Below are 27160 nucleotides of genomic sequence, written 5' to 3'. Positions count from 1 at the left end.
GCTCTCTTATTTTGCAATAACCCACAGGGTGCTGGGTGTTGCGCCAGCCGTGCCTCAATGAAGGATCTTCATTCAACACCTTTCCCTTCTCGTCACACCAGTCAATGCGACTCCTGCGTTTTCCAGCAGCATTCACTACGCAGTCCAGACTTTAGTCAAGCCCTGGTTGGAGGACAGAAAGGCTACCAGACCTACCGGGATCTACCATGGGATCTTCAAAAGTAAGTGGCGTGTTTTAACTCAGTAAGTTTGATTTTGAGGTGCAATGGTAGTAGAGAGATGTTGCCTATGGGAGAGCTTAAGGAAGTTAAGGACACAAAGAGATCTAAAAAAAGATATTGTTTGCTCTCTTGTATGCTTTTAAACCTCCTTGGATCTCTGCCCACCTTCATCTTTTTAGAAGTAGAGCACATTGTGGATCTATCCAAAATGTGCAACCTGAAAGGTTGTGATAGGGGGAGGCTAAACAGTAAGTTGCGGGCTGAAGGGAAGACTTTGGAGACTGTTTCGCATGAAAAGAATAATGTATGATTGGGGTGAGAAATGCAGAGGGAATTCCTTTCTTAGCATGGCCAGGAGCACAAAGATTTGCTTTCTGTTTAGAAGGGTGATATGATGGCTTAGGTTGACACTTATCTTTCCCTCCCTGTAATTGTCTTCTCCTGCCCCCAGCAGGATTTTATTGAACCGATGAAGAATTCAGTAAGCTCTTTTGTGTCACAATCAAATTTTAATAATATGATTTGGGATAACTGTGCCTTTTGGTCAGGTCTAGTTGCAATATTATTTTCCCAACCGTATAAAGGGTCCACGTTAAATCAGCAAAGGCAGTATAGCTACATAAGGAGAGGGTACCTTGTAGGTGTTCGTTGTTCCAGGTTGTCCTAGAGTTTTTAAGAAGCCATGATTCTGGGTATAGTGACCAGGTATTTTGTAGTTGAAAGGAATTTAAGCAGACAGAGATGCTGGGTGTTCTTAGTCTTGTTTCATTGTAACTCAGAGACATTTCTGGAAAGTTCTGAATAGTTAAAAAAAGAAAAAAAAAAGTGACAGATGCAGTACTATCTTCTATCAGAGTGCACATCCAATCGTGTGTTTAGTAGGTCACCTGGAATTTGTTCTTTCTGCTTAATGCTCTGGCAATAGGAGATGCTCAGCTTCCCTTGAATTTTTTTTTTATTTTGCGTCAGCAATTGATGAAGCTTAGAAGTGTGGCCTCAGAAATATAAAGCAAAAGAATCTAAACTGTGGTTTTTTTTCAGCACCCTCATGATTTGGCTGGATGACTAAATTTTTCTGTATGATAGCTTAAGACCACGGTATTTTCTCTGCCCTTACACTGAGCATAAGGCTGTAGACAATTGCAAGTTACTTCTTATTTTTCCAACCTCAGTATTAAAAAAACAAACACAAAACAAGACATAATTTCTGGACTTACTGAAATAGCAACATTATTTCTGAACTGACAAAAGTTATTCATTCTGTCCATTTAAGTGTTTTTGTTTGTTTTTTTCTTAAGGACAGTAATGTTTTTGTTGATAAAGTGTTGACTTTACCAGGAGGAGGCTGAGTTCAGCTTTTGACTCTTACCCTTAGTGGGACCCTGGTGGACACTCAAAGACCTTGCATCTGGCTCAACATCCATACCTTTAAGGCTGTGCTGCCTGAGAGTCAGTGAGGAAGGAATCCCCATCAGTTGTGAATACCTGTTTGTGCATGTTACCTAAAGAGGAAAGAATAATTAAGAGTCCTCTACCTAGCAGAAATGAAAAACTGTTCCTTTTTCTAGTTAGATGGAAGTCTAGTTGTTATATCTTTTTTGTATCAACAGTAGTGTAAATAATTTTAATAACAGTGTGTTAGAGGGGAGTTAAACAAGATTTAAGTCCATTTTGGTTGCCTCTTAGTCAGGAAAGGATTTAGTTGTTTAAATAGTTCTTTAAACATTTGGGAAAAGATGGAGACTGCCTAGTCTTAATCAAAGACCTAGTGTAGCCTGTTAAATGTCCAGATCTTTGTTGGCCGGGGATATAGATGTGACAGTACAGCTGTGAAACTTGCTCTGTGATCATGCATCATACTGTACCCTAGTATCTTAGAAGAGACTGGCTTTATCCAGTTTCAGGATGCCTCTTTTTACAGCAGTTTGAGCTAAGCTGGAACATGTGCTCTGTAAGATCCTTCAGGAAGCAAAGCTACGAAGGAAACAGGATGGAGTGGACAGCCTTGTTGGTCTTGTCCCTTCTCTCCTGTGCTGTGCCCTGTGGTCTAAGGAGCAGTGACCTACCTCAACTTCCTTGTGAAGATCTTGTGGACTGGCAGGATGAGGTGCACAGTAGCTTCTGTTGTATATGTTAGTCTAAAAGTGAATATGTAGGTGGAAATGCAGTGCCACTTGCACCAATTTGTCATTTAGTAGGTGGGCAAAATAAGTATAAATTACAGACTGCTGAGGTGTAGCAGGAAATGAATACCAGCCCTGGTGCAAGGACAGTCATGGTGCACTGGCATTAATGGGAGTTAAGCTTGATTATTGCAGGAGGCAGATGTTCCTGCATGGTGTCAAACAGAAACTTCTTCATTTGTCTGCCCCGGTCTAGTTCCTGATTCCAGAAAATTGTAGTGAAATTCTTATAAGCACCACACCTGATTTGATGCCAGTAGAACTATTACTGTTTGTTTTTCCTTGCCACACACTCATTTTCTGAGCTTTTCAGATAGAAAAACAGAATGACAAAGAAGTTACTCCTGAGTCTTAAGATCTCATCATCTTCATTAACTGAGAAAGCTCCAGCATAATATCAACTGCATTTCTGGTCTCTGCTGTTCCTACTAGAGAGCACTGCAGAGGTGCATCACTACTAACATTTTCATAGTTGATGATTGTGCATTTTGAGTCAGCTGAAACCTTTAAATTAAGGCATTTTACTTGCATCACATACTCTGTCCATTTCTGTATTTCAGATTACAGAAATCATTGTTCTAAATGAAGTCTTATCGCAAAACTTGGCATGGCTTATTTCGACATCTTTCTGATACCACAGTCTGACAAGTTCATGTGGTCTGTGGACAGATTTGATGATTACAGGAAAATATTTCATACATAAATGAACGTAGGAGTTGCTGAATTCCCCTGCCATTCGAGGGCTGCCTTTCGCTCATCTGCACTTCTTGGCTATGAAGCCTTCTCTGATTTCAGCAGCGTTTGTCCTGCAAAGAAACTCATCCATATTTGTTCAGAGAATGTTGCTAGATCATAGCATCTCACTGTTTATCTACTGAGCCCACCAATTGTTGATAAACTGTAAAGTGGGCAAATTTATTATTCAGCAAGAAATTATTCAGCAAACCATAGGAAAAATCTGAATGCTTTGGGCCAAACTATCAGTGCATATAAGCTGTCACATGCACACAAACTGTCACAAAGGAGAAAGGCTGGTCTGTTATATCAGACATGCAGAACTCTTCAGGAGACAATGTATGTATAGTTCTTCTACTGTGGTATTCCGTATACCCGGTAGACAGATTAGGATACTGTCACTGTTCTATTATGCGTATATTTATGTAATACCATTATTGCTAATGCTGATGAAATGCTTTTTATCAGTTTTTCCCATAGCACCTTAAATAAGAATGAAATACTGCACATTTTAAAACAATGGAGAAAATTGATCTGCTTAAGCAGTCGTCTTTTATAGCATGAAAAACAAAGGACATTTGATAACCCACGGGAAAACATCTCTCCTAGGTAATAAGTTCTCCCAAAACTGCCCCACCTCTATTAAGTGGCTATCTTAAGATGTATTTGTCAAACAGCTGCTTATCTGAGGAAATTCAGCTTAGAGGTTTCATGAATTAAGTGAAAGTCATGTGGATGAGGAAGATTACGTATGTGAGTAACTGCTGCAGATGAGGATTTCTGTTTGCTAAATGGAACATGGAACTTTGAAAGGAATAAATTAAGAAGGGTTTTAAAAAATCATATACTATTTGCAAAAGAATTCTGAACGTTTATAATACATTACATGGTGTTGTCTATAGAACTGCATCCCAGCCAAGTTACTTCTGGTCTGATACCGTTCTTTCACTGATATGATAGGCAGTTACTTCTTCACACTCATCTGTGGTGTGAAGCTGGCATTCAGCCTTTTAAATGGGTTTCTCAAACCCAGCATTTTGGTTTGGCTCTATGCCAGGATGATTATAGCTGAAAGACCTTCTGAGTGCTTTTTCTTCTGCTCAGCTTAAGGAAAACAATTTATTTTTTAAATGAAACCATCTAAGATAATGAACGTGAGTTGGTTGTGTCAAGTTGGTTGTGTTATTTTTCTTGGTTAGAAGTAGGTTTGTTGTTGGTTTTTTTTTCAACCTAGTCTCACTTCAAACATGGCAGAAACATTTGCAAAGCACATTGCTGTAAATGCAGACGAAAGTTAGTTTTTACTGCTTGTTGGAGCAATGGGGGAGAAAATATAACACAATAAACTAAAACTGAACTTACCACTGACTAAATAATTCAGTCTACTGCTAAACCTACTAGAGCTTTGAGACTTCTGAGATGATAAGCTGAGTCCTGTTAGATACTGAATTAATGTGACCTATCCATAAAGGTTGCCTTGGTCAATGAATGTGCCCCATGGAAATCAGACTCAAAGCACCATAGTGGTGAGCAAGCATTAGAAGCTTGGTTAAGCAGCTTTGGCATTAAGTTTTAAATAAACACAGGTAGTAAAAATGGTAGTACTAGAGATGGAAAGGTATGGGTCTCTTAGATTTTTTTTTTAATCAATTTTCTGATCAAAGTGCTTAAAAACTCTCTTTTCAAATTATTTATCCCATTTTCTATTTACTTTCTAATAACCAAGATCATTGTCTACTATAAAGGAAAACCAATTTATGAAGAAGTTAGGGGCAGTTTCCTATAATTTCCTGTATCTGAGTCTGAATGCTTGTGTGTTGATCTGTCTAGAAATGTGTGGCTTAATAAAAAAGGTAACATGAGACATGAGGAAAAAATGCCAAAGGAGATTGATCAGCCAAAGCCTCAATGATTATCAAAGAAAGTCAGTATATTCAAGTGTTTCTTAAATATTCTTGTTAGTGAGCTGAAGTCCTGACCATTTATACGTATATGTTTCTCATTTCTGTGGTAAAGGCAGCTTCCTTTTGGTAGGCTTAGAAATAAAACTGGAGCTGCTTATCACCAAACTCTTAATAGAACTGTTTACTTTTAGTTTTTGTTTTTTTTTCCTGCTGTGTATCCACAAATGCATTTTAAAGAAATCCAGATGAAATGAGAGTTTAATTAATAAGCCATCCTAGAGGATAGGAGGAATTAAGGGAACACTAGATAGGAAAGCTAGGGAAAGTCAGAAGGGATATGAGTGGCAAATGAGAACTTCCATTTTCACTCAAGCAAATATCACATTTAGTCTGAATCAGATGTTTTCCAAGCAACATTAAAGTAGTTAAGGCTTTAAAATAAAATTACAATGAAGTACCAGAACGTACTTCTGACGTACAGTGCACAACATGCCTGCTGACTTGGTCAGGATGCAGCTGCAGTGGATCCTTGCAATGATTTTCAACTTTAGTGCATTTAAACTTAAGGTTCATGGATGTTCCAGAGGCAAGCTGTATTTACTTGGTTATGAATATAGGAACTTGCTGAAATACCGTCGGGATTGAGTCCCCACAGCCTTCTTTCCCAGATCTACTCTGACCTCAAGATAAGAACATTAGCACGTGAGGTGGCTGGCACTAGTGGCAATGACTCTTAGCTGAAAACCCTTCCTTCCTGTTCTGTATTTTGTAATGGCTGATAACATCATAGAAAATATGGCTTAAGACGTCTCTGGGTTCATAGCCATAGGCAAAATTTGCTCTGATAACCTTTTGGGGGCAGTTGGTTTGTCTAAATATCATACTGACCTACTGACTATTGACTTGCCTGGTGTTAATTTGGATTAACACCTGTGTAATTAAGAGCACAGCAGAGAAAAGTACCTGGCAAGGCTTCCTACATGCGTTCCGTTGTCCACTCACCTGTCTGCCCTTCCCTGTCATTTCATCTTTTCAGGTGAATGTACTTTGAACCGTGCTTGTCTTTGCTTTTAGATTTAGCCTGAGTAAAATAGGAAGGACAAGCAGTCCCTCCAAAATCTATTTCTCTCTTATTTTTGTTGTTACTATGCAAAGTAGGACTGGAAAAAAAAAAATAGACTGAACAGTTTGGATAATGCATATATACATACTATACAAATAATGTGTTGCTTTTTACTGACTTTTGGGAGGACTTTTGTCAAACAAAGGATTTTGGGGAGCAAAGGTGCTGTAATAACTGGCTTGCTTGATTTATTGAAAGTAATGTATTGCTTACATTGCTCTACAAGCATTCATCTAGCTGAAAAATTAGCATAACAGTTTATTCTTAGAAATTTCCAGTCAGAGATCACATAAGAAAGTTCTTACTGGGGCTCATATTTAAGTGAGCCCTAAAAAAGAGGGAGGAAAAAAAAAAAAAGATAATCAAACTGTATGCCAGCGTTCTATGACTGGTAATTCCCAGCAACTGTTTCAAAATAGTCTTGAGTCATGGTTTCATTTTTAGAGATGATGGATGAAAAACCGCTGGGAAAAATCAACTGATGTTAAGAGAAAACTTGAACATTGAACATCTTTATCTTTTTTTTTTTAAGTAAAAAATACCTCTTAGACATATCCTTTTTTTTTTTTTCTTTTTTCTTTCTTTCTTTTTTTTTTTTTTCCCAGAATACATCAACCAGCCATCAAAATAAGACATCTCGAGCCGTGGAAAATTGCTCTAATTGTTATTGGAACAGCATTGGCAGCAGCCATCACCATTGGTCTCCTTGTTTATTTTCTGGCATATGGTAAGTTTTCAAGAACTTACCACTGTTCTGTTCCTGCCTGTAGTGCATCTCCTTTGTGCTTGTGACACATAATGCTGAGATTTTGTTTTTCATCAGTCCACTGGATTCTCTGCATTTCTTTCCATCCTCATTTAGCATCTTTGCAGATCTCAGGAGCATTTCCTGCTATGCAGAGTGCTTAGGGCAGTGGTTTCTGTTGCCTTTCACTTGCTTTCGCTCCTTTTACATCTTCCTCTTGATCTACTTCTGGGATGAGGTCAACACATGAGCCTTCTAGCTTTTGTTAAGCAAGTGACACCTGAACCTTCCTCTCAGTTCTACCTGTGGTGTTTCCACATTCTCCTGATCTGATCTTCAGCAACTGCATCCCAGTGTTCAGTGTTGTGTGCACATGCTGGCCAGGAAGGAAGGTAGTTGACCAGTACGATGCTACTTGTGATCCTGTGTGCATTGAGCCCAACATGCTGCTCAGTGGCCACAAAAGTAACTGCTGGAGAAAGTGGGTTTTTTTTCTCACTGCTTGGCATAGATCACCCAGCAGAACTGAGTTCTTGTTCCTGGGTTCCTAGCTTTTAGACATTTTATTTGAATGGGTTGAGTGCAAGTGAAGGATTATCTACTCCCCAGACATCTACTTAGTCACTCCCAGACCTTCTTCTAAGTTCATGGCTCTTGGTGCATTGCTAGTATTGCCTGTTCCTCTTCTCTCTACAGATCAGAAGCTCTTCTATTACAGTGGCAACATAAAAATCGCCAACATCCAGTACAGTAATGAATTGTCCAGACAGACCTCAGGAAGGTTTAGAGACCTGAGCGAGAGGGTTGAGAGACTGGTAAGTTGGTACTGTCAAGCCTTTCCTTTATTAAGGACTGTGTGATGATAGAAGAACCTTTACTGTGAACAGCCATCCCTCAGACCACAAGTCTCTGGTATGCCCTAAAACCCTGGGTAGTAGACATGAGCAGTAGGTAGCATTAAATTTGTGGTCATACTAGGCAGACTAAGCAGTCCCCAAATAACTTGTTTTAGTACATCACCTCTCTTTGTCACTGCAGTGGTGAAGTAGATATTGATAATATTGTCAGTGTCCTCTTACATCAATGATAATTTGTCTGTGCCTTCTCTTTCCCTGCCTTGAGCCTGACTGCTGTGTGCCTTTAGACATATATGTACATCACCAGGCACACAAGAGTCCAACCCCTAGTGACAGAGCTCACCAGACACCAAAGCATTTCCCTCCTGCCTCCTCTTACAGCTAGCTACCTGGCACTGCATTCTGGTTTTTATGCTGCCCCACTGCCTTGAATGGAAGCATGCTTTTACACCCTCTCCTTAATGGGGGTGGGGAGCTCTATCCGTCAGACTGCTACTGGTGTTGAGAAAACAATACGCAAGCCCTTTTCCTCCTTCTTTGGTATGTTTTGTTGGGAAACCTTCCTACAAATAACAGAGGGTGCTCATACAGTAGCTATGGAAATAAATAGATACATTGCAATTTCCTTTCTTGTTTTCTCTTTGAGACACTTCCCCACAGATGATAATTACAGAGTTTAGCTCTTTACAGCAATAAACACGTGATTGTGCTTGTATCTTTTTGTATTTCATTCATTAGAGTCTGATACATATCTCTTACCCCCTGTTTAGCAACCTTGTGGAGATACTCAGTTAATAAGACAATCAATGCTTTGCTCCCCACTATCATTTAATGTAGGGACATGTCATTTGTTCACAACAAACTGTGAACATTGTATTGGAGAAGTAGGATTCAGCACTGCTAGCATCTCTTTCCAGCTCTATTGCTGACAGCCTTGGAGGTCTTAGCCAAGTTGTCCTTTTTTCTTGTACTTCTTTCCCTTCTGTTCTCTTTTACTACTAGTTACTGTACTGTATTTCACAAGATCTGCTTCTGGCGTGTGTCTGTATGTACTCTTACATAAGCTGCATTTACTTAGGTTCTACCACTTGACAGCTATTACTTAATAATGGCAGGCTTTTAACCTTCTGATAGGACCTTGGAGAGGGAATGTTCTCCCTGAGCAAGGAGACACTGTGCATTGCTGAGTTAGGAGGAAGGGGATGAGAAATCTTTGAGGAATAAAACTTGAGTGAAGTTGAATCCCTTTCTCCAGCTTCATTGTCACCTTTTTTTCCATTTTTTTTTTAATGTGACTCCTTCAGCAAGGAATCGCCAGTTTTAGCTAAGAAGTTCTTTCCAACGACGTCTAGTGCAGCCAGAATATCCACTGAACCTGGCTATTAATTCAGGTACTTGAAAGAAGGCCAGTGCTTTAGAAACTCTGTCTCCTCTGTGGGCACTGGGAACTTCAGACAGTAGTGACGATAGATACCAGTGCTGGTTGAGCAGTGAGAAACATGATTTCAGAGTACATTAATTGAGACTGTAATTCAGGCTTCAACTTTTACCTTGCTCTCTCAAAGTTGGTGAGTTCTTTGCTGGATGAGACTGAGAATTGTCCATAAGATTTGTTGGGTTTTTTTGTTTGTTTGCTTGTTTTTAGTGACTGCACACACTAATCAGTATGGTCTCCATGAGTCTGTTTCTGTCAAATCAAAACTCAGTTAGTGGTGATAAAAATCAAAGCAATCTTCCTAGAGACAGAAATATCTTCTTAATTTCTTAGCAGGCAGCTGCCTCAGAACACCTATGTTTTCATCATCACTGTTTTCACACCATCTTTCTAATAGAAGTGTAGATGGATGAGTTTTTTTTATCGTGGTTCCTGATTTGTTTGGATTTACCAAAACCATCTGTAGTCCTACCCCAGCTAGGTTCACAGTTTTAGATGCCCAAGCCTTCCAGTCATCATTAGTAGGGACAATACTTTAAGCTTATGTTGTGAAATAATGAGTCAATGCAGATAAATGCAGCATCTTTCACAATACTTCGTGCAGAGTGAACAGAAGTGAATCATCTCTGATAATCAAAAGCATTCAAATTGCCTGAGTTAATGCAACTCCCTGCTAGTGTTCCCTTCTCTGATCCCTCCCTTATGAAGCCTCCTTTGTTCCCAGAACAACTCTGAAAGGAACTCTTCTGAGTGTTGAAGTTTCTCCATGAAAAAGGTTTTTGATCCCATTGATAGGTCATCCCATGCCTTCTTGGGACTAGCAGAAAACATCCTGGTCTTTGCTTTGATTTCCACAGCTGAATAGTAACACCCATTGTGTGACATTCCCAACTCTCTTATCTCATTGAAGGCGGGAGGGAGTGCAGGGAGATCATGCCAGAGAGCTGATGAAGCCAGTGTACCAGTCAACATCTCAGGGCTGACTGGAAAGTCTGGAAAATGGATTGTGGGGTGGAGCTGGGGGGACTGAGGAACAGATGATGAAAGCTGTCTGCTTCTTTCTTGGCTTCATTTGAGTGGCTATAAGGGTTCCCTTTGTGCTCTTTCAAGAGCAAACCTGACTGAATGCCACTGTGGAAAGAGATGTTTGAGTCTATCAGTCTCCTTGTTTTTCTGGCTGGACCAGTCATTCTTCCCTTCCTACCCTGAAATGTACTGTGCCAGACCCTTTGCTCTTGAACTGAATACAAAGGGCACATTTTCTGCCATTGTTTTGTAGAAGGTCCACTTATTTCTTGAATGATCTGTGCACATCTTAGATGCCACTGCTGTCCTGCACTGTTGTACCCTTTGGTTTTCTCTAATTCCTGTACCAGCTTGTTTTTTTTTTTTCCCCCCCCACAAAATCTATTCATTCTGCTTTTAGATTTCTGAAGTGTTCCATGAAGGCCCTAACCACCCTTTTAGTAACAGCATCCCAAGGGAGCTATCCAAAGCCCTGCTCTAAGCCTTGTTTCTTTAATTAAAGGACCCCCTGGCACCTCAAATTGCATCCAGAGCTGAGACAGCCAGCTCTATATGGATCCAAGTGACTGGGATGATTCTGGACAGCAGTGTTAACTGCCTTGTGTGCAGGGAGAAAGATGGAGGTCCCTAGTCTTTGACACTAAGGGAAGGAGTTGTGTGTTGAAGAGAACTTGAAATGAGCTTTTCATCAAGACCTCCTTAAAGCAAATTGCCTCAGACAAAGGCTGGCAAATGTTTAACTGTGAGAGACTAATGCATACTAAGCAACTATGGCTTGTGTCCCCTTAAAACGTGGCTGGTTGCTCAACAGAGTAAATACCAGCCTTTACTCTGCTCACCAATGACTTGCAAATGTACCTATCTGCCCTTCTCATCACAACAATAAAATTTCTTTTTCCTAGGTACTGTAAGAGAAAGAGGGATGCCTACTTGTCTTTCAGACAGACTTTCCCCTCTTTGAGTACAGTCTAAACCACCCTTTTCCTTTCCTGGACACCTAGTATCCCCCTTTTCTGGCCAACCTTACTGTCAGGCTGCTTCTCCCTCCCCTAATCCATGTGTCTGACTCCCTTTGTGGACTCTTGCATTAGGCACTGTGCTCTCCCATGCTTTTGGAGATCTGCCTTGAATACTGTCCCATATTCTCTCCTGCTCTTTTGTAAGCCAGGCTGTGGGCTGGGTGGATAGATGTTCCTCAGGTAGGAGTGTAGCATGGCTCCCTCCTTGACTAGTTGGGCTGCTGGGGGAGAGGCAAGGTGTTTGCTTTCTCTCCATGAGTAGCTCAAGCCACAGAGTGGACTGACATGGGCTTCCCTGCCATCTCACCCTTCACAAGGTGTGTGGGCTCTCCCTCTTCCCACCACCATCCAAAACCAACACAAAACTAATTGTCTGGTTCTGGGCAGAGGGGTTGAAACTGACTAGTCCTTTGCATCCTCAGTGGCACAGTGCAGATTCTCAGCTGTTTTGGCACAAAATCACAGAATTGTATGGTTTGGAAGGGACCTCCAGAGATTGTAGAGTCCTACCCCTCTGCAAAGCAGGCACCCTACAGCAGGCTGCACAGGTAGGCGTCCAGACAGGTCTTCAATATCTCCAGAGAAAGAGAATCCACTGCCTCCCTGGGCAACCTGTTCCAGTGCTCTGTCACCCTTATGTGAAGAAGTTCCTTCATATATTGGTGTGGAACTTCCTATGTTTATGGCACACGTCAATCATGACTGAAGTACACATCAGTTTTCCAGTCCATAGACACTGATGTCTTTGCTGTACAGATGGGGAACTGTGTTGGAGAGTTGAAAGGCCAAATCCATAAAACTGCTTCAAAACCCAAGAAGAGGTCCCCAAGAGATAGAGAATTTTTCAAGTGCTTAGAGATGATCAGGCAAAGACCGGCCTGGTCCCTTTCTCCTGCTGAAGTTTCATGCATTACAGTGTGTGAGTTTGTGTGGCCTTCTCTCTCAACTGTCATGTAAATACTTAACCCCTCTGTGCTTTAAAACCCAATAGCCTTGTTTGGCAATTAGATTAGCCTTCAACGGGATAGTTCTTCTAACCAGAAGACTAGCCGTTTGCTTTATAATCAATTATAAACTTGCTATAGTCCTGATTTGTGTTGTGAATAGCTTACTTTCACATCTGCAGAGCCAAAGCTAGACATACTGGCTATGCTTTCCATCTGAGAGAAATTCAGATAGAGCCTAACTTAGAAGTCTAGCTGGGGGAGTGGGTAGATGAGGGTCCTCTTTTACAAGACTTGGCTTAGGTGTTAAGTTACACGTAAACACAAGACTCTATACAGGCGTGCACCAGAAGCAAGTGGTTTGCTCGATCAGTGCCTTATGTTTCTTGGGTCTGGAGGTTAACTCACTAAGAGCAGATATCTAAGCCAGCAGGTTTTTGAAACAGTCCTTAAGACTGTATTTGCTCTGAGAGGCCAGGTTGCAAAGGCTGTAATGGCTAATGCACTGAACATGCCCTGAGAAATGGAGTGTGCTGAAGTTCAAGGGAGCCTAACTAGACTTCTCTTTTCAACAGCAAGTTGAAGCAGTGGTCACTACAGGTATCATGTAGCTCCATTTCCTTCTCATACTGTTTCCCTGCTCACTCCCTCTGTCTTTGTAAATCGTACCTTTTTCCCTCTCAGCCACTGAAACACAGAAGAAAAATGAAGATAGATTGGTTAGATCACAGAAAAAGAAATTATGGTAGCTTCAGCAGCCAAATCTTTCCAGAGACTTTTCAGAGAAAGGGTCCTGCAGCACCAAAGTGAATTAAGTAAGAATGTTGCTGGTTGTAATAAGTTTCAAAAGAGATGTGGTAGCATTTTCAAATATAACCCCAATGTCTTTGTTTAAAATGAAGCATTCCTAGGCACAGTATATGCTCACTGAAGTATTTGCTTAGTACTGATAAAAGGTGCAAAGGTCAGAATTTCAACTGAAAGTTTCTCTTGTTTTTATTTAGAAGAATGGCTGTTGTAGTAAAGACAGAAAAATGAAGCTTTCTAATGCATAATATTAGAGATTTTCATATCATACTCTCCTTTTTTTCTTTTTCTCCAAAGTAATGTTGTATGTTGAAAAAAAATTGTCCTTTTTTCTTCATGGGAAATATCTTTAAGGAATATCGGGAGGAGAAATCCTAACATAAATTTAGAATATTTCACAACTTCTGTTTGAAAAGCTCATTTTAAGGGAACGCTTCCTGCAAAATCAAAGTATTGCCCTCGGACTGGCCGGATATAATAAGGGTGCCCTCTATGGGTGACCAATGTTGGAAACAAAGCAGAAAGCAGCTTTCCTCATTAATTCTGCCAAGTGGGAAACACGGCAGCATGCCAGTAGGCAAGGTGACAGTTTGACAGCTTGTTTGTTTAGCTCCGGAATTAGAGGTTGAGGCTGAGCACTGCAGGTGTGGTCTTAAAGACATAGGTGGAATGCTGTTATGCTGAGAGAGGAAACAAACCTCTTTTGGAAATTCCCACTGAAAACAAAAGAAGAAAAAGATTGCCGGTAGAGGCATACACTGTGTTGCTTCTGAAACTGAGAAGCTTTCTTTTTATTGATTTGTTTCCAGTTCTTGTTTTCACAGGAAAAGGAAAAAGAGGAAAATATGATGTACTTTGAGATGTTAGTGGGAGTTGATGCAGTGTAGTATGTGAAGCTGCAGATGAACGGTTTTCATCGCCAGTAAGATTTCTAACTGCGAGTTTGAAATCTGTCTACCTCAGTGGCATGAGTTTGCAAGATGAAGTGGTTACTAATACTTCTTTAAATTTAATGCAATGATGCTTTAACTTCTTCATGCAATGTAACTTTCTTAAGTAATACACATACAAACTAATTTTTATTTGCTTTGCCCTCTTATACCCCCCCCCTCCCCTCTTCACTACCTTGGTTAATCAAGGGAGAAGGTCTTATAAGCATGTACTCGGTTGCAAAATCATGACACTCTCCACTTCCCCTCCCCGTAATAGCTCAAATTCAGATCCAGTATGTAGCAAGAAAGAAGGTATAAAAAGAGCACAAGGAAAATGAATGTGAACATGAGCTGGAAAAAGGAATTCAAACTGAAATAAAGGGCAGTTATTGATAGTATGTGTGACTAAGGGTAGAATCTTATCTTAATTATAGACCCATGATCCAGAATTACCGCATTGTTTGCTGATAATTAAATCAATGAAGCGATTAAAGATGTGAGCTGGTGTCACTGAGATCAAAATCTGACTGGTCAAGAGGGAGGTTGTTTAAAATACAGTGTTGTCGAGAGGGAGAATCCAAATTCAGTACTGTACTTCTGTGATCAGCATCATTTGGGCACTTGTAACTTGACTGCATGACTATTGAGCTATCCTAGATTTCCTATAAGTAATCTTATCCTAAGATCTGTTTGCTCTTATATTTCTACTTCTTACATATTACTGTGGCTTAAAAAACAAAGGCAACAGAGTAATTTCCGTGGGAAAAGCCTATCTTTTGAGGGGCTGAAAAAAAAGGCCTTCTCTGTATTTATGCCTAGGTGGGTTTCTCTCAAAATTTGGATTTTCTGGAAAAGCTGCTCTCCAAGTGGACAAAATTCTGTTGCAGTGTGAAAGTTTTAGGAGGATAATTATGGACAATTGAAAGCTGTGAGTACAGATGGGAATACTTACATGACCTTAATTCCAGCTGTTGCTATTACGTGGCTGTAATGAAACTACTGCCATGGCATTCCTTTTAAATTGGTTACACTAGAGATGAGTATGATCCTTTAAATCCCGATGTTATACCAGGTATTAGCTCTCTTAATTTCTTCCATCCCAGTTATTTCTCTGGCATCTGTTGCCCTTAAGAACTGTTCAGCTGAGTTCATTTTAGTGCAAAGTCAGTGCTTACTTCTTAGCTTTAGCAGTTGGCTAATTTGAACTCTGTGAGGAGTTTATGATGATATTTGCAGGTGCATGGGATCACGCCATTCTTGCCTGCCGTGCTGGGTATGACACACACTGTCTTTGTATGTGTGGTTTCTGATGGGAAAGTTTCTGATCTTCTGGTTTGCCAGAGGCCTGTGGATTAGTACACTCACTCTCCTTCAGGTCTCTTTTCTTCACCTCAGGCAAGCAGTGTGGCTGTAGGGTTGCCACTGCCGTGAGTAATAGGTTTCTCTGCTTCTAAAGGGATTGTAATGTCTGCATCTTGGTTCAGAACAGTGCCAAGTTCAACTTCTCTTGCTGTTCCTGTTCATCCATCTTTTTCCTGTGTTCTCTTCCTCTCATCTCTGGTTGGGCTCTCCACTAACCCCTCAGCGGAAACCTGTGTAGCAAATATGTCAGGCTTCCAGCCAAGCTGCTGCTGCTTGATGGTCAGATGGCTGCTTGGATTCTCAGCAGGCTGGGCTGTACATTGGATACAAATTGGCCAGTGAGTTAGATGATAGATGCAGAATTAACACAACTGATAAGTGTAATTTGTATTGTTTCGTTACTGTCAAATACTGAAGAGAGTCACCACACTAGGCGGCACGTTCTAGTTTGAAAAACTGTTAAAAATCACTGATAATAATCTTTACATCCTAAAGAGCTGGCAAGACAAAGGGAAAAATCTAGTCTGAAGATAGCTGTAGAAGGACTAAACTGGCAGCAGACAGAAGAATGGTGATATTGAGCAGTAAGAAGATTCGCTCCCACACCTAATGAATGCCTTTGAACATCCCAAAAGCACAATTCAGTGGATTCGGCAAATATATCAGAGGAAAGTTCTGTCAAACTGCTTTTAAGTTAACATTTTTGATGAATCCTTTTGTCCTGTGTGAGGTGACAGAGCATTGTGTGGTAGAGGAACGCAAGGCTGCCACACCAACCTGGGTCAATTCTAGACCCAGCTACACATCTGGACAATCACAGCTCAAGTCAGCTTCATCTCATAGTGAACAATCTGATTGCTGTCACACATGACCTACTTCCAGAGCTTGCTTTTCTTTTGGGTCTCAGGGAGGCAGGGCGTATCTGCCGACTCTGACATCACCAAAAGCTCTCTGGGTTCAGAGGGTTGGCCCTGCTGACACAGTGCGACATGGGAAGAATAGGATGATGAGATCCAGAGTTACTCAAGGTAGAATAGAAAAACAAGTCTCGTTCATCAAGGTGTAAAACAACTTCTGGCTGTACAGAACAAAGAAGAGTGGCTGTAGATTTGTAGAAGGATGGGAATGTTTTGCCCTTTTCTTTTGTTTTTGGTACTAGCTACTGTAGAAGCATGGAAAGGCCAAGGTTCAAGAGTGAAGTCCAGTTTGTCTTAGAAAATTTTACTGCATAGAGAAAAGTTTTGATTTAAAAATAAAAAGAGGATTTGAAATTGAATTAGCAAAATACTAGGTTACATTACATTCATCTGTCAAACATCTTATTTGAACAAATGCTAGAATAAAGTCTGTCACAAAAATACTGTTCACTTGAAAGAAGCAGTACTTGGCACTTTGTTAAGAATGATTATAGACTTTGCCAGCAACAGTGGCTGTCACCATTCACCAGTTGCTAGACAAGGGCCAGGAAAACAGGCAAGATGCACTTAATCAGTGGTGAAATTAAGGGATCTGAACATAACAGCGTCTCCTTTGAATGGCTGCAATCAAAACAAAATGCTTAAAATGACTGTAGATGCTTCACCCAGTCAGGCCCAGGTCCCACCTAGTTATTGAACAAAGTTCTAGTTGCTTTTGCTTCCAGAGTTATTACTCAGATTGAAAAGAAAGCAATAAGCACGTTGGAGAAAAATGTGTACTGTTGGATATGGGCGTGAAAGGTTTTACCAGGAGATTTATGGTAAAAATATGAGCTAGGCAATTATTTTCTGCGAGTTATTATTGGCACATATCTTTCTAAATTTTTTTCCTCTTATATAAGATCTACATGACTGTAAACTGCTAATGATTCAGGTTTCCAAAATCATTGTTGAAGGAAAGAGTATGTCTGGGATAGATCCATATTTGTCAGAAATCAGTTCATCAGCAAAGTGAGAGTTAGGGGCCACAGCACAGAGATTTGGCAAGTATGCCAGTCCTGATAAGATACAGCAGGTTACAAAAGTTAAAACAAACAAACAAACAAACAAAAAAACCTGATTAGGTTTGAAGATGTTAAAGACCCTGTGAGGATCACTAGAAAAAAAAAATAAATTAAAAAAATTGGTGCATTTATTCTATTGGAGATGTAGTACTAAGGCAAATCTGGAGATGGGGAAAATTAATGATGGTTTTTCACTGAGACAATAATCAGGGAAGCATTTAAATTTGTGACACGAAATATAAGTAAAAATAATCAGTGTTTTGTCTGAGGGAAAACACCTCCAACAACCAAAGGCCATGGATGAGGGAAGCAGGCTTCAGAATTGAAGGAAAGAAAATACTTTATTCTTTATTTCTAAATACATGTCTTGTGAAGGGCAGTGGTAGCAGTGGGTAATCTGCACATTGGTGGTATAAATTCCATTTTCCATATGCAGTAGCTTGTTGCAGTTGATATCTGTCCACTATATTTTTTTTTCTATGTAACTGTCTGTTGTTCCAAGTGCTTAAGCAATTCCAGATAACTGTCAGTAACAGCAAGATTTCAACTCAGTGTGTGACTGTGAAATACTTTTATTTTTTCTGTCTGCAGTATCCTTTTCACCTTAGTATCACTCAAAAATAGGCAGTTTTAATCTTGAAATTATTCTGTATGTATCAATGTCTGGCTTCGTTTTAGAACAACCATGGTTGGAAAGAGGGGTTTGTGTTCTCTGGAAGGAATCATCCCCAGAGTTCTGATTTATTTACTTATTTCAGTATTGAGACTTCATCAGAACTTTGAGAACTCTGAAGACTTGGTTCTGAATCAAACTGCCTTAATGGGCTCAAACCTACAAAAAATTAAACTTGCATGATTCTGTAAAGCATTTTTAAGTTGGTGTTGTTTGCTTTTTTCTTTTTCCCCTGTAACACATTTGACACTTATAGGGTGTATACATTTGATTTGCTGGGTCTTGCTGGTACAAGGAACTGCATAACTCAGTTGTGACTTTGTTGTTTCTCAATACTTCAGTGATCCTGAAGCATTCCTGGCAGAATTTCATACTCTGTTATATCACACTGCGTTGTCTCACACTGATCATGCAATCTTGAGACAACATTCAACCTTAAGCAGGATGTGGTTAAGCTGGTACCAACAAAGATGTCATTTGTGGATTGATTCCTTATGCTCAGAAGTTATAAAAACAAGTTCTAAACTTCTTCATCAGAAGATGGCAGATCACAACAGTGATTGGGAGCGTGTAGAATTTGACTTCACTGGTATCCTTAGTCCTGTAGAAATCTACAGCAAAACTAAACGTTGTATCAAAAAAGATGCCTACAAGAGAGGTTTGGTGCAGTGCACAGCACAACATGCTGTATCCTTTCTGTAAGCAGCCTTTTGGATGCTTCATTTGGAAAGATTGCTGTACTGTGTTTCCAGAATGCTTATAACTAACCCATTGTGCCTAGGAGTAAATGGAACAGTAATCTAGTGGCATAATGATGTAGTGTGTCTTAGGTTAAATGGGGAACAGTTGAGGGAAGTCTGGCATTGTATTATTAAGAGGTTGGGCTAGACTGTGTTTCTGTGGCTCTGCAATCTGTGATTTTGTAACTCAGTGTTTCTTTTCTGAATGCTCCCTCCAGCAAAACATCCTCTGTTTTTTTGTTATTCACTTCTATTTTTTTTTTTCAACAGGTGGACAAGACATTTCACAGTTCCATTTTAAGAAAGAAGTACATCCGCTCACGCTTAGTCAGAGTGAGGTACGTAAGATTCTAAAAAACACACACAGATGAGATGTAACAAAATGCTCACCAGGCGCAGATAGAGAGTCGTCGATATGACTCAGTGTAGGGAATCTTATGTATGTCCAGAGCATAATCTCCAATTGAGCATGATCTTAATCTTAATCTTTGGATTTTGGTGCAGAAGATACATTTCAGTCAGTCTGAACTCTGTATGAGGTTGTGCTCAAATCTTCAGCAAGGACTAGCTGATAAAACAGGTATAACTTGAGCTATCTGAAAGTTCTTAAAAAAAAAATGGCATTTTCAAAACTGTTTCTTTCATAATAATGCAGATGTCATGATGTCATTTGACAATTGCTACTCTGCTAATATTGTCAAGTAAAACATAAATACTGCTGTGCTGGTTAGGAAGGACTCTCTTGTCTACTACTGTATCTCTAAGAGCAGGCATAAGCAGATGCTTTATGGAGCAGCAGCAGCACAGGATAACTACTGCAGAGGATAATTGCTCCTCCATATGATACCTATCTCCAGCTATTTACCACTTGGGATTTCCTGAAATGGATATGGTTTATCTGCTTGGCAACCCTCAGCAGAGGTCTTTTCTGAGCACTTGTCCAATCCCAAACTTCTTGCACCTCCATCCTTTAATAAGGAGCTTCTTGTGAAAGCACCACCTCCTTTGGATCATTTGGTGGCCTGTAATTCTTATGCTGAAGGAAGTGGTCGAAGTCAGTTTCCATCCCTCCTCGCTGAGCATCCAGTGGTATCAGACGCTTCCTTTTTTGCTTCTGAACCCCATGAGCTCTGCTCATTTTTTTTTTCCAAAGCTCCTGTATGCTCAGCTGTTCCTTGCAGGGGCTGTTTCTTCTTGCCTCGCTCTGAATCTCTGCTCTGCCACTTTTCGTGATGAAGAGATCAGGGATTATGGTGGTGAAATGATGTTCTTGTTCTGTTTTATTCTCTTTTCATTGCCACTAATACCTAGTGTTTGATCTTTCCTTGTAGTTCTTTTGTTTGTGAAATCCTTGCTTCCGCTTTATCTTCGCTTAACTCCCAGTTAGGCCTATCACGCAAGTCATTATTTGATTATTTCAGTGCATCTTTGGGAATGTTTTCAGATACTGTCTGTAGTGTTGTAAGTGTAGACAATAATGTTTAAGGATCTGAGAGGCCAATATGTAAGGAGAAGTAATACCTTTCATCACTCTTTGTTCCCAAGGACAGGCCGAGGTGCTTGCTGTGATGATTGTAATGCTGGTTGCATGACCTGCATGCACCAGATCTTGTTTGCTTCTTCAAATGTATCATTTGGCCTAATAAAATATATTATTTCTTTCTGCAAACTTCATGCCTCTCTAAGTGCTTAGACTGCAAGCTTTGCTAATCAGAGTCATTCTTGTGAGCTTGTTTGGAAAGCATTATTTTTTGGTCAGAATAAGCAATGCATTAGTAAGAATAACCACCATTTACCAATAAAGACAGAATATGTCTTGATGGGTGTCTTTGGCTCTGGATCTTTTCTATATAGAGAGTGATTCAAGGCAGGCTATACTTACCTGAGGGTTTCAAGAGGTGTGGTGTACTTGCAAGAGTTGATACGGTAATTCCAGTGTGGCACAGCACAGGAAGAGGAGTGGGGGGGGAGAGGTTAAGGAACACCTTAGAAATGCAAAGCAACACCCACATTTGGATCAGATAATATCTGGAGAATAAACAGAGTAGCAGTCACGCTGAAATTGGCGCTAAGGGAAAAAACTGCCTGTTGGAAAGTTCACATATAGCTTAGCTACTAGGTCTCAGTTACAAGATCCTTGAGGCAAGGAGTGTGTTGCCTGCTCAGTTATGAAGCACTTGGCATATCATGGTGGGCTAATAATACCTGGCCTTTTCATTACCCTTCACTGGCAATAGCAGAACTATCTGTTTTGTTCTGGTGCATGTTCTTTTCTACTATCATAAGCTAATTACATGATTTGTGCATAAGCTACTCACTTTCTGCTAATTTTATTTTTTCCTTTATATAATTACAACTGCTCCAAGAAGTGAGATATAACTGGAAAACCTTCTGTTTCACTTCCTTGGCTTCACACAGTAATGTCCAGGCAGATACTCCGACTTTGCGTGAGGCTGCAGTGGTGGAAATTAGGTTGACTACTCTCTCTTCTTTTCTTAGCTACCTTTTTGATGGCAGTTGGAGATTTTTTTTCTATGTACATGTAGGGCACTGCAAAGTCTCTCTAGGTACCGATAATTATCTGTCTGATGTTTCAGAAGTACTGTGTATCCAGCTTTTTGCTGCAAGCAAACCAGTTCCATTCCCTCCTGTTCTTGCATTGCAAACATGTGGTCAGTGACTGCTTTTTAGACCCTAAGACTGAAACACTGGTCTGGCCATTTATTCACAGAAAATATCATGCCTTGTTTTAGCCTAAGATACACTGGACAATGCAGCACTTCTTGGATTTCTTTTAAGTCAATTCTCTCAAAAATGTACAGAACATTCAAGCATGTATTTATTCCTCTGTTAAACTGCTGTTGCTAATATGAAAACTAAGAAGTGTAAAAATGAGCTGAAGGTAACCAGACTGTTTTGTTGGTTTGCAGCCCAGATGCTGATGGTGTGGTGGCAGAAGCTTTGCTCACGTTCTGGTTCTCTGCCACGGATTGCAAAGAAGCGCTGCGCAGAAGAGTTGAAAGGATCTTACGGAGGGGCCTGAAAAAATACACTGGGCCCCTGCGAATAGATGTCACATCTTCTACTGTCTCAAGTAAGGATATTACTTCTCTCTTAAATCTAGTTATTGCTCTCTTCTGATTGATTTAACTTGATCTTGCCTTCTGTTGGTGTTTACCCATCAGGGTAAAGAGTGAGAGCCTCACCACAGTGTTATGATATATAGCAGTGCAAGCAAACATGCTCCTTAGGTCTTTACAGCCCCAGGGAGCCTGAAAGTGCAAAAACTATGCCTGGATGACAGTCTTTGTGAGGAAACAGCACACACATTAGAAAAATTCTTTTTTATTGGGGGGATCAAAATTCCTTTCAGATTCCTAGGTCAAAGGAAAAGAGAGTGTTCCTACTAGTGTGACCTCCCAGGTGAGGATCTGACCCTTTTCTTTACTAAGAAAATTGGCATCTGACCAATGTGGGGAATAACAACTTTAGTTTTTTTTTACTTAATGTTTTCAACTTAGTGATTTACCAAACAGATAGTGAAAGGGGAGTTTCCTCCTTTGTGCTTCTACAATTCTGACCTGTTAGAGAGTTTTTCTGTAGGCTTAGACTCTTGTCTCTGCATATGGCTAAACTTCGTTTATTAGTTAGCATTTTTTCTGTGAGTCAGACTTTTCAAGAATGAGTTGCTAGTCAAAAGGAAGGGGCAGATACTTGCTTTACTTGTTTTTGCAGTTCTTCTGCTTACTCCTAGCACAACACTGACAGTACAGTACATGGATACGTATACTTCCTGATTGCTTGTTCATGCTAGACTACTTAAGCCAGCAGAGGTGCAAGGAGGCCAGACAGCTTTGTTGAATGAACAAGGATCTTGGGCCAAATCTCATGCTGGATGGATCCAGGCTTCCTCCCACTCAAAAATGATTGAGAGCAACCATTTGTTCTGCCTCTTGGTGCTTGAGGTGGGGAGATGCATTGCAACAATGTAGGGAAATTCAAATATGAGCTGTCATATGCCCTTTGTTTCTTGATGGGCCAATCAGTCCTCATCACTGGGATGGCTCATGATGGTAAATGTCATTTCTGTGGACAAAGAAGCACCACTTATCTTATTCCTTTCAGACAGAAACAGCATGTAGACATAAACCAAAGGGACTGAAAGAGTGCTGTGGTGGTTTTTTGGTTTTTGTTTGTTTGTTTGTTTTTTTGTTTTGTTTTTTTTTTTAAGGGTGGTTGTATCATGACTTACTGAATCTTAATAGTTTAGTTTGGCTTGCTTAAGGGATAAAATTGGAAGGAGTATAAAGGTGATTGTTAGAAAATAAATGTGATATTCTCATCAAGTTACTAGCTATTTAATCTGGTAAATGAGAGAAGTGGTTCAAAACTCTGTTTTTGTTGGCCTTGAACTGCACCAGAACTATTACAGTAAGACATTAGTTGCTAGTTAAAAAAAATTATCTGGTACAATTGAATCACAGTGTCTTCATTAAATACTTGGTTTCAGATAAAGATTGCATCTCAATGTTGCTTTGATAAAGTTGTATGATAAACCTCCTGTTGCTTTAATTGGCTGTCCCATCTTAACTATAAAACACTGACTACATAGGTCTGCTACTCAGGACAGGACTAGCATTGTGCAATTGTTACACATGATACAAAGGTACATAAACAATACCTTGCCATTTCTAGAAGACAACAATAAAATTTGGATCTTTCTTAGCGAATAGTATTTCAACTGTTATGAGTCTTAAGCAAGCTACATTTGGCAGTGCCATTTAAGAAAATGAGGTTGACTCAAGTGGAGAGTACAGGAGCTCTCCTGTACTTTCTGAGGAAATTAGTGTCTCAAATACAAAGTTCGTCCTTCTTCCACACTCCTGGGAGAAGTGACACTTTACAACAGATCCCACAATCCAGAGGGGTTTTGCATTTTCAGTTTCTCTTTCCCTCCTAAAATACCGTGTCCAACTCTAGTATTTAAATCAAGGACAGCTGAGAAGCCCTAGATTGTTGCATGCTCCGCATTACTTTTCTAACTTTTGCTTCACTGTAGCTTTGATGGTTTTGCAAGCTGGAATCCTTGCCTATCTTGAGGAAGTTCTAGAACTTTTTCATAATAGTTTCTAAAAAAAAACATTAGACCTTTCAGTGTAATCACCTCATGAAAATATTCTAATTTGGGGGTCACGATATAGCGTAGCTTAGGTAAGCATAGCTAACCAGTTGAAGAAATCCAGGTCAGGCACTTATTTAAATGGCATGCTAGGAGGGTCTGATAAGGAGAATGAGTAAGTCTTCCTCCCAGCATCTGATCTAATCTTGTTGTTCAACAGTGTCTCAACTTGCACTTCACTCAAAAGTGTTTGCTTTTTGGGGATCAGATCCAGCAAACTGCCTGCAGATGGGGTGCAGGCTTGGAATCTTCAGCTGCAGTCCAGGGTAAAAGCACAGAATTAGTCTGCCAGCCAAGGGTCTTGCTTTCCCTCTTCATTCCAGAGGATGGGGAATAAAGAGCTGTGGGGAGATGAAATCTAAACTGATGATGTTTAGAGGATTTTTGGTGGTTCTGTTTTGTTTTTAAAAAACATAGAAGATAGCACTGATGTGACCATACAGCAAGGTATGTAAACCAAAGAAAAAAAGGCAAAATAATACTGTCTCTATTTTGTATCATCACTAAACAGTTAATGATCTTTATATAGGGCTCGGAAAAAAACATTCTTGGGATGTCTTCAGATGTGTTATTACTGAAGTCCCTGTTCTTTTTTTGTTCAACTTATAGTTTCTAGACCCCGAGACAACTACGGTGGTATTTCCAGATATCAGCTATAGGTCTAAGAGGAAATGGGAGGTGATAGAGATTTATGCACTTGTATCCAATGGAGTTTGTCTGTCTAAGTATTTTTCAGTGGAGAATCAAATAAAGTCCTAACTTGTCTTTCCATGGCTCTTCAGAGAACAGAATGAGATGTCCGGTCATGACTGATTTAGAAAAGCCCAAGTTAGGACTTGCTATTCCATTGGCACCGAAAGAAGGAGTTACAGTTTGTCCTCTATATAGTTCTGGCACCAAAGAGATAAGGCTGTTCTGTTTTTTTTTCCCCCCAGGATTTCCTGGTTAGAAGTAGAGTCACCTCACAGCCTGCATCCCAGTTAGGCAAAGTATAGAGCAGCTTGCCAGCCTATTTCCCCTTGCCAGGTAGGTTGGAAGTCTCTCAAAAAGTGTTTTTGGGAATGTACTCTTGACGTCAGAAAGAAACTGGTTGCAAGATCACTGGCACTATTCAAAGTGAGTAGGAAGTATTCCCGTCTATCACTCAGCCAAGGGTTTTGACCATGGACAATGAGTCATGAATTGGTTTTGATCAACAAGTCAACTGTTATTATTTCTATTTATCTGGCATCAGGTACTTACTAAAGCTCCTTGCAAAGTACAGAGCCTAGGAAATAGATTCTTTATTCTTTATTAAGTCTTTTTTGGGAGACATGCAGATGAGTGTCTGACCTGAATTACTGAATAATGTTTAATCAAGTTGTAGCTCAAAGGATATATCTGGTAATCTATGCTTTCTTTGTACTTGGTATCTGTACAACCCACAACAGCATCCTGTGGTAGTGGAACAGGATGTGCATCAACACATTGAGAAATACAACAGAGATCCAACATTCCCCCACTTTGTTGATGTTACCTTGGCACAAGATAGTATATTTCAGTGTTTGCAGCAGCTTACACAGCCTGACTGAAATGGGAGACACTGAAATGTATTTTAAAATGAGCAGTTTTGCAAAAACCGAGCCATGCATTAAAAGACTCGGAATAAAACAGTTCTCATTCTCAACTGTATGAATGGTGGGTTCTGTATGCCTAAGGGAAGGAGACAGTACTTGAGACAGAGCAGGTAAGTCAGCAGCAGCTGTTAGCCCTCGCTGGATAGTGGCAGTGTAGCTCACTGTCTTGCTCCAGTAATGTGACTTTGCATTCTCTGTTCGTGCCAGGCTTACATCTCATCCTTCACAGTGACAGACAGGACTACAAAGCCATTGCTGACACCAGAATTTGAATTTAAAGTAGAATTTTAAACACTGTGATACTCCTTTCTTTTAACTGAAACTAAAGTTCCAATGGCTTCATGGCTCAATGTAGCTAACTGAAAAACATACAAAAAAATGTATTTTCCCTGGTAGCGATGAAATTGTTACTTTAGTTTGGATGGGATGAAAGGAAAGTGAATATATGCTGTACTGGGGATGCCATAGGGCATGACTTGTAAATAAGGATTCCAGCATATGTTATTGGCTAATGAATCCTCTGCTCTAAAAGCACATACATATTGCCACGCACGTGGCTTCAGCGAATGTCTGACAACACATGGCATGTAATTTTCACACAGGAGGGATGTTTATGAATTAAAGAATCATTCATTCTTTGTACGGAGAAGATTATCATCAATTTTGGACCGAATAAATTTCAGTGAAATTTGGGCTATTCTCTTAATCGAAAAATGGAGAGTAATTAAGATGGAGTTGAAGGCAGTGATGAGGGGAAGTCACAGATATTAGGACAGGTCTTGTGGACAGGAGCAGGGAGGGAAGGGCACGGTGACAGGGACAATTAAAGGTACAAAGCTTTTGTCTTGTCCCTACCAGGTTAACTCTCCCCTGCTGAAGGAATGAGAATTGCATCACCTGTCTCTAACTTATGCTTGTTACTTCCACAAGGGTGCTTAACTCTGAGGAGATTACTCCTCAGTGTCTCAGCAGGAATTTATAGTAATGCTAGTAGGAGTATGTTTTAGGTTGTCTGCAAGATGTATCCACGGAAGAGCAAGTCATTACTGATGAGCCCAGAGCACTCATGTTTTGCTGTTTTTCAGGAAACTGCTGCATTTCCTTTTACTTACAGTTTTTGGAATATGGTTGAGTCTGTCACTCTGAAGGACTGATCTAATTCCTATCTCCTTCCAGTATCTGGGGCCTTCATGGTCTTTGAACGAATTGAAGATCATTAGGGTAGAGATATTAGAATCATAGAATCATCAAGGTCAGAAAAGACCTCCAAGATCATCCAGTCCAACCGTCCACCTACAACCAATATTTCCCCACTAAATCATGACTCTTAGTACAATATCTAAACAGTTCTTGAACACCTCCAGTGTCTCCCCCACCTCCCTGGGCAGCCCATTCCTGCACCTGACCATTCTTTCAGAGAAGAAATTTTTCCCAACATCCACTGTGAATTTCCCCTTGTACAACTTTTGAAACTAGTGGTTACGTTATGGTGCATAGAAAACTGCAGTTGGAAACCTTTAAATTAATTCTTGTGGAAATTAGCATTTGTGGAAAATTTAGTAATTCTCCTGGTATCGGATCCTTGAAACAGCTTTTTTCTCTCTTTAATTTTGCAGGCCTCTCTGATTGTTTCCACACTGAAAACACATGATGTCCTCTAGTAATGCATTTGCTTTCC

General features: G+C 40.1%; 1 protein-coding gene across 4 annotated transcripts in view; it reads left to right on the top strand.

Annotated features, from left to right (window-relative positions):
- The window catches only part of TMPRSS11D (transmembrane protease, serine 11D), a 48375-nt gene that overhangs the window by 8687 nt on the left and 12528 nt on the right, over positions 1 to 27160 (top strand). For all 4 annotated transcript variants that reach the window (XM_040699757.2, XM_046940832.1, XM_040699758.2 and 1 more), the window contains 5 exons: positions 28 to 221; positions 6772 to 6893; positions 7608 to 7726; positions 18958 to 19025; positions 21618 to 21781. In XM_040699757.2, coding sequence (XP_040555691.1) covers positions 58 to 221; positions 6772 to 6893; positions 7608 to 7726; positions 18958 to 19025; positions 21618 to 21781 — 637 coding nt within the window. In that variant the 5' untranslated portion in view covers positions 28 to 57. The remainder of the gene's footprint in view (positions 1 to 27; positions 222 to 6771; positions 6894 to 7607; positions 7727 to 18957; positions 19026 to 21617; positions 21782 to 27160) is intronic.

The sequence above is a fragment of the Gallus gallus genome, chromosome 4 (genome assembly GCF_016699485.2).
Source record: "Gallus gallus isolate bGalGal1 chromosome 4, bGalGal1.mat.broiler.GRCg7b, whole genome shotgun sequence".
Lineage (NCBI taxonomy): Eukaryota > Metazoa > Chordata > Aves > Galliformes > Phasianidae > Gallus > Gallus gallus.
This window is presented reverse-complemented; position numbering and strand designations above follow the sequence as displayed.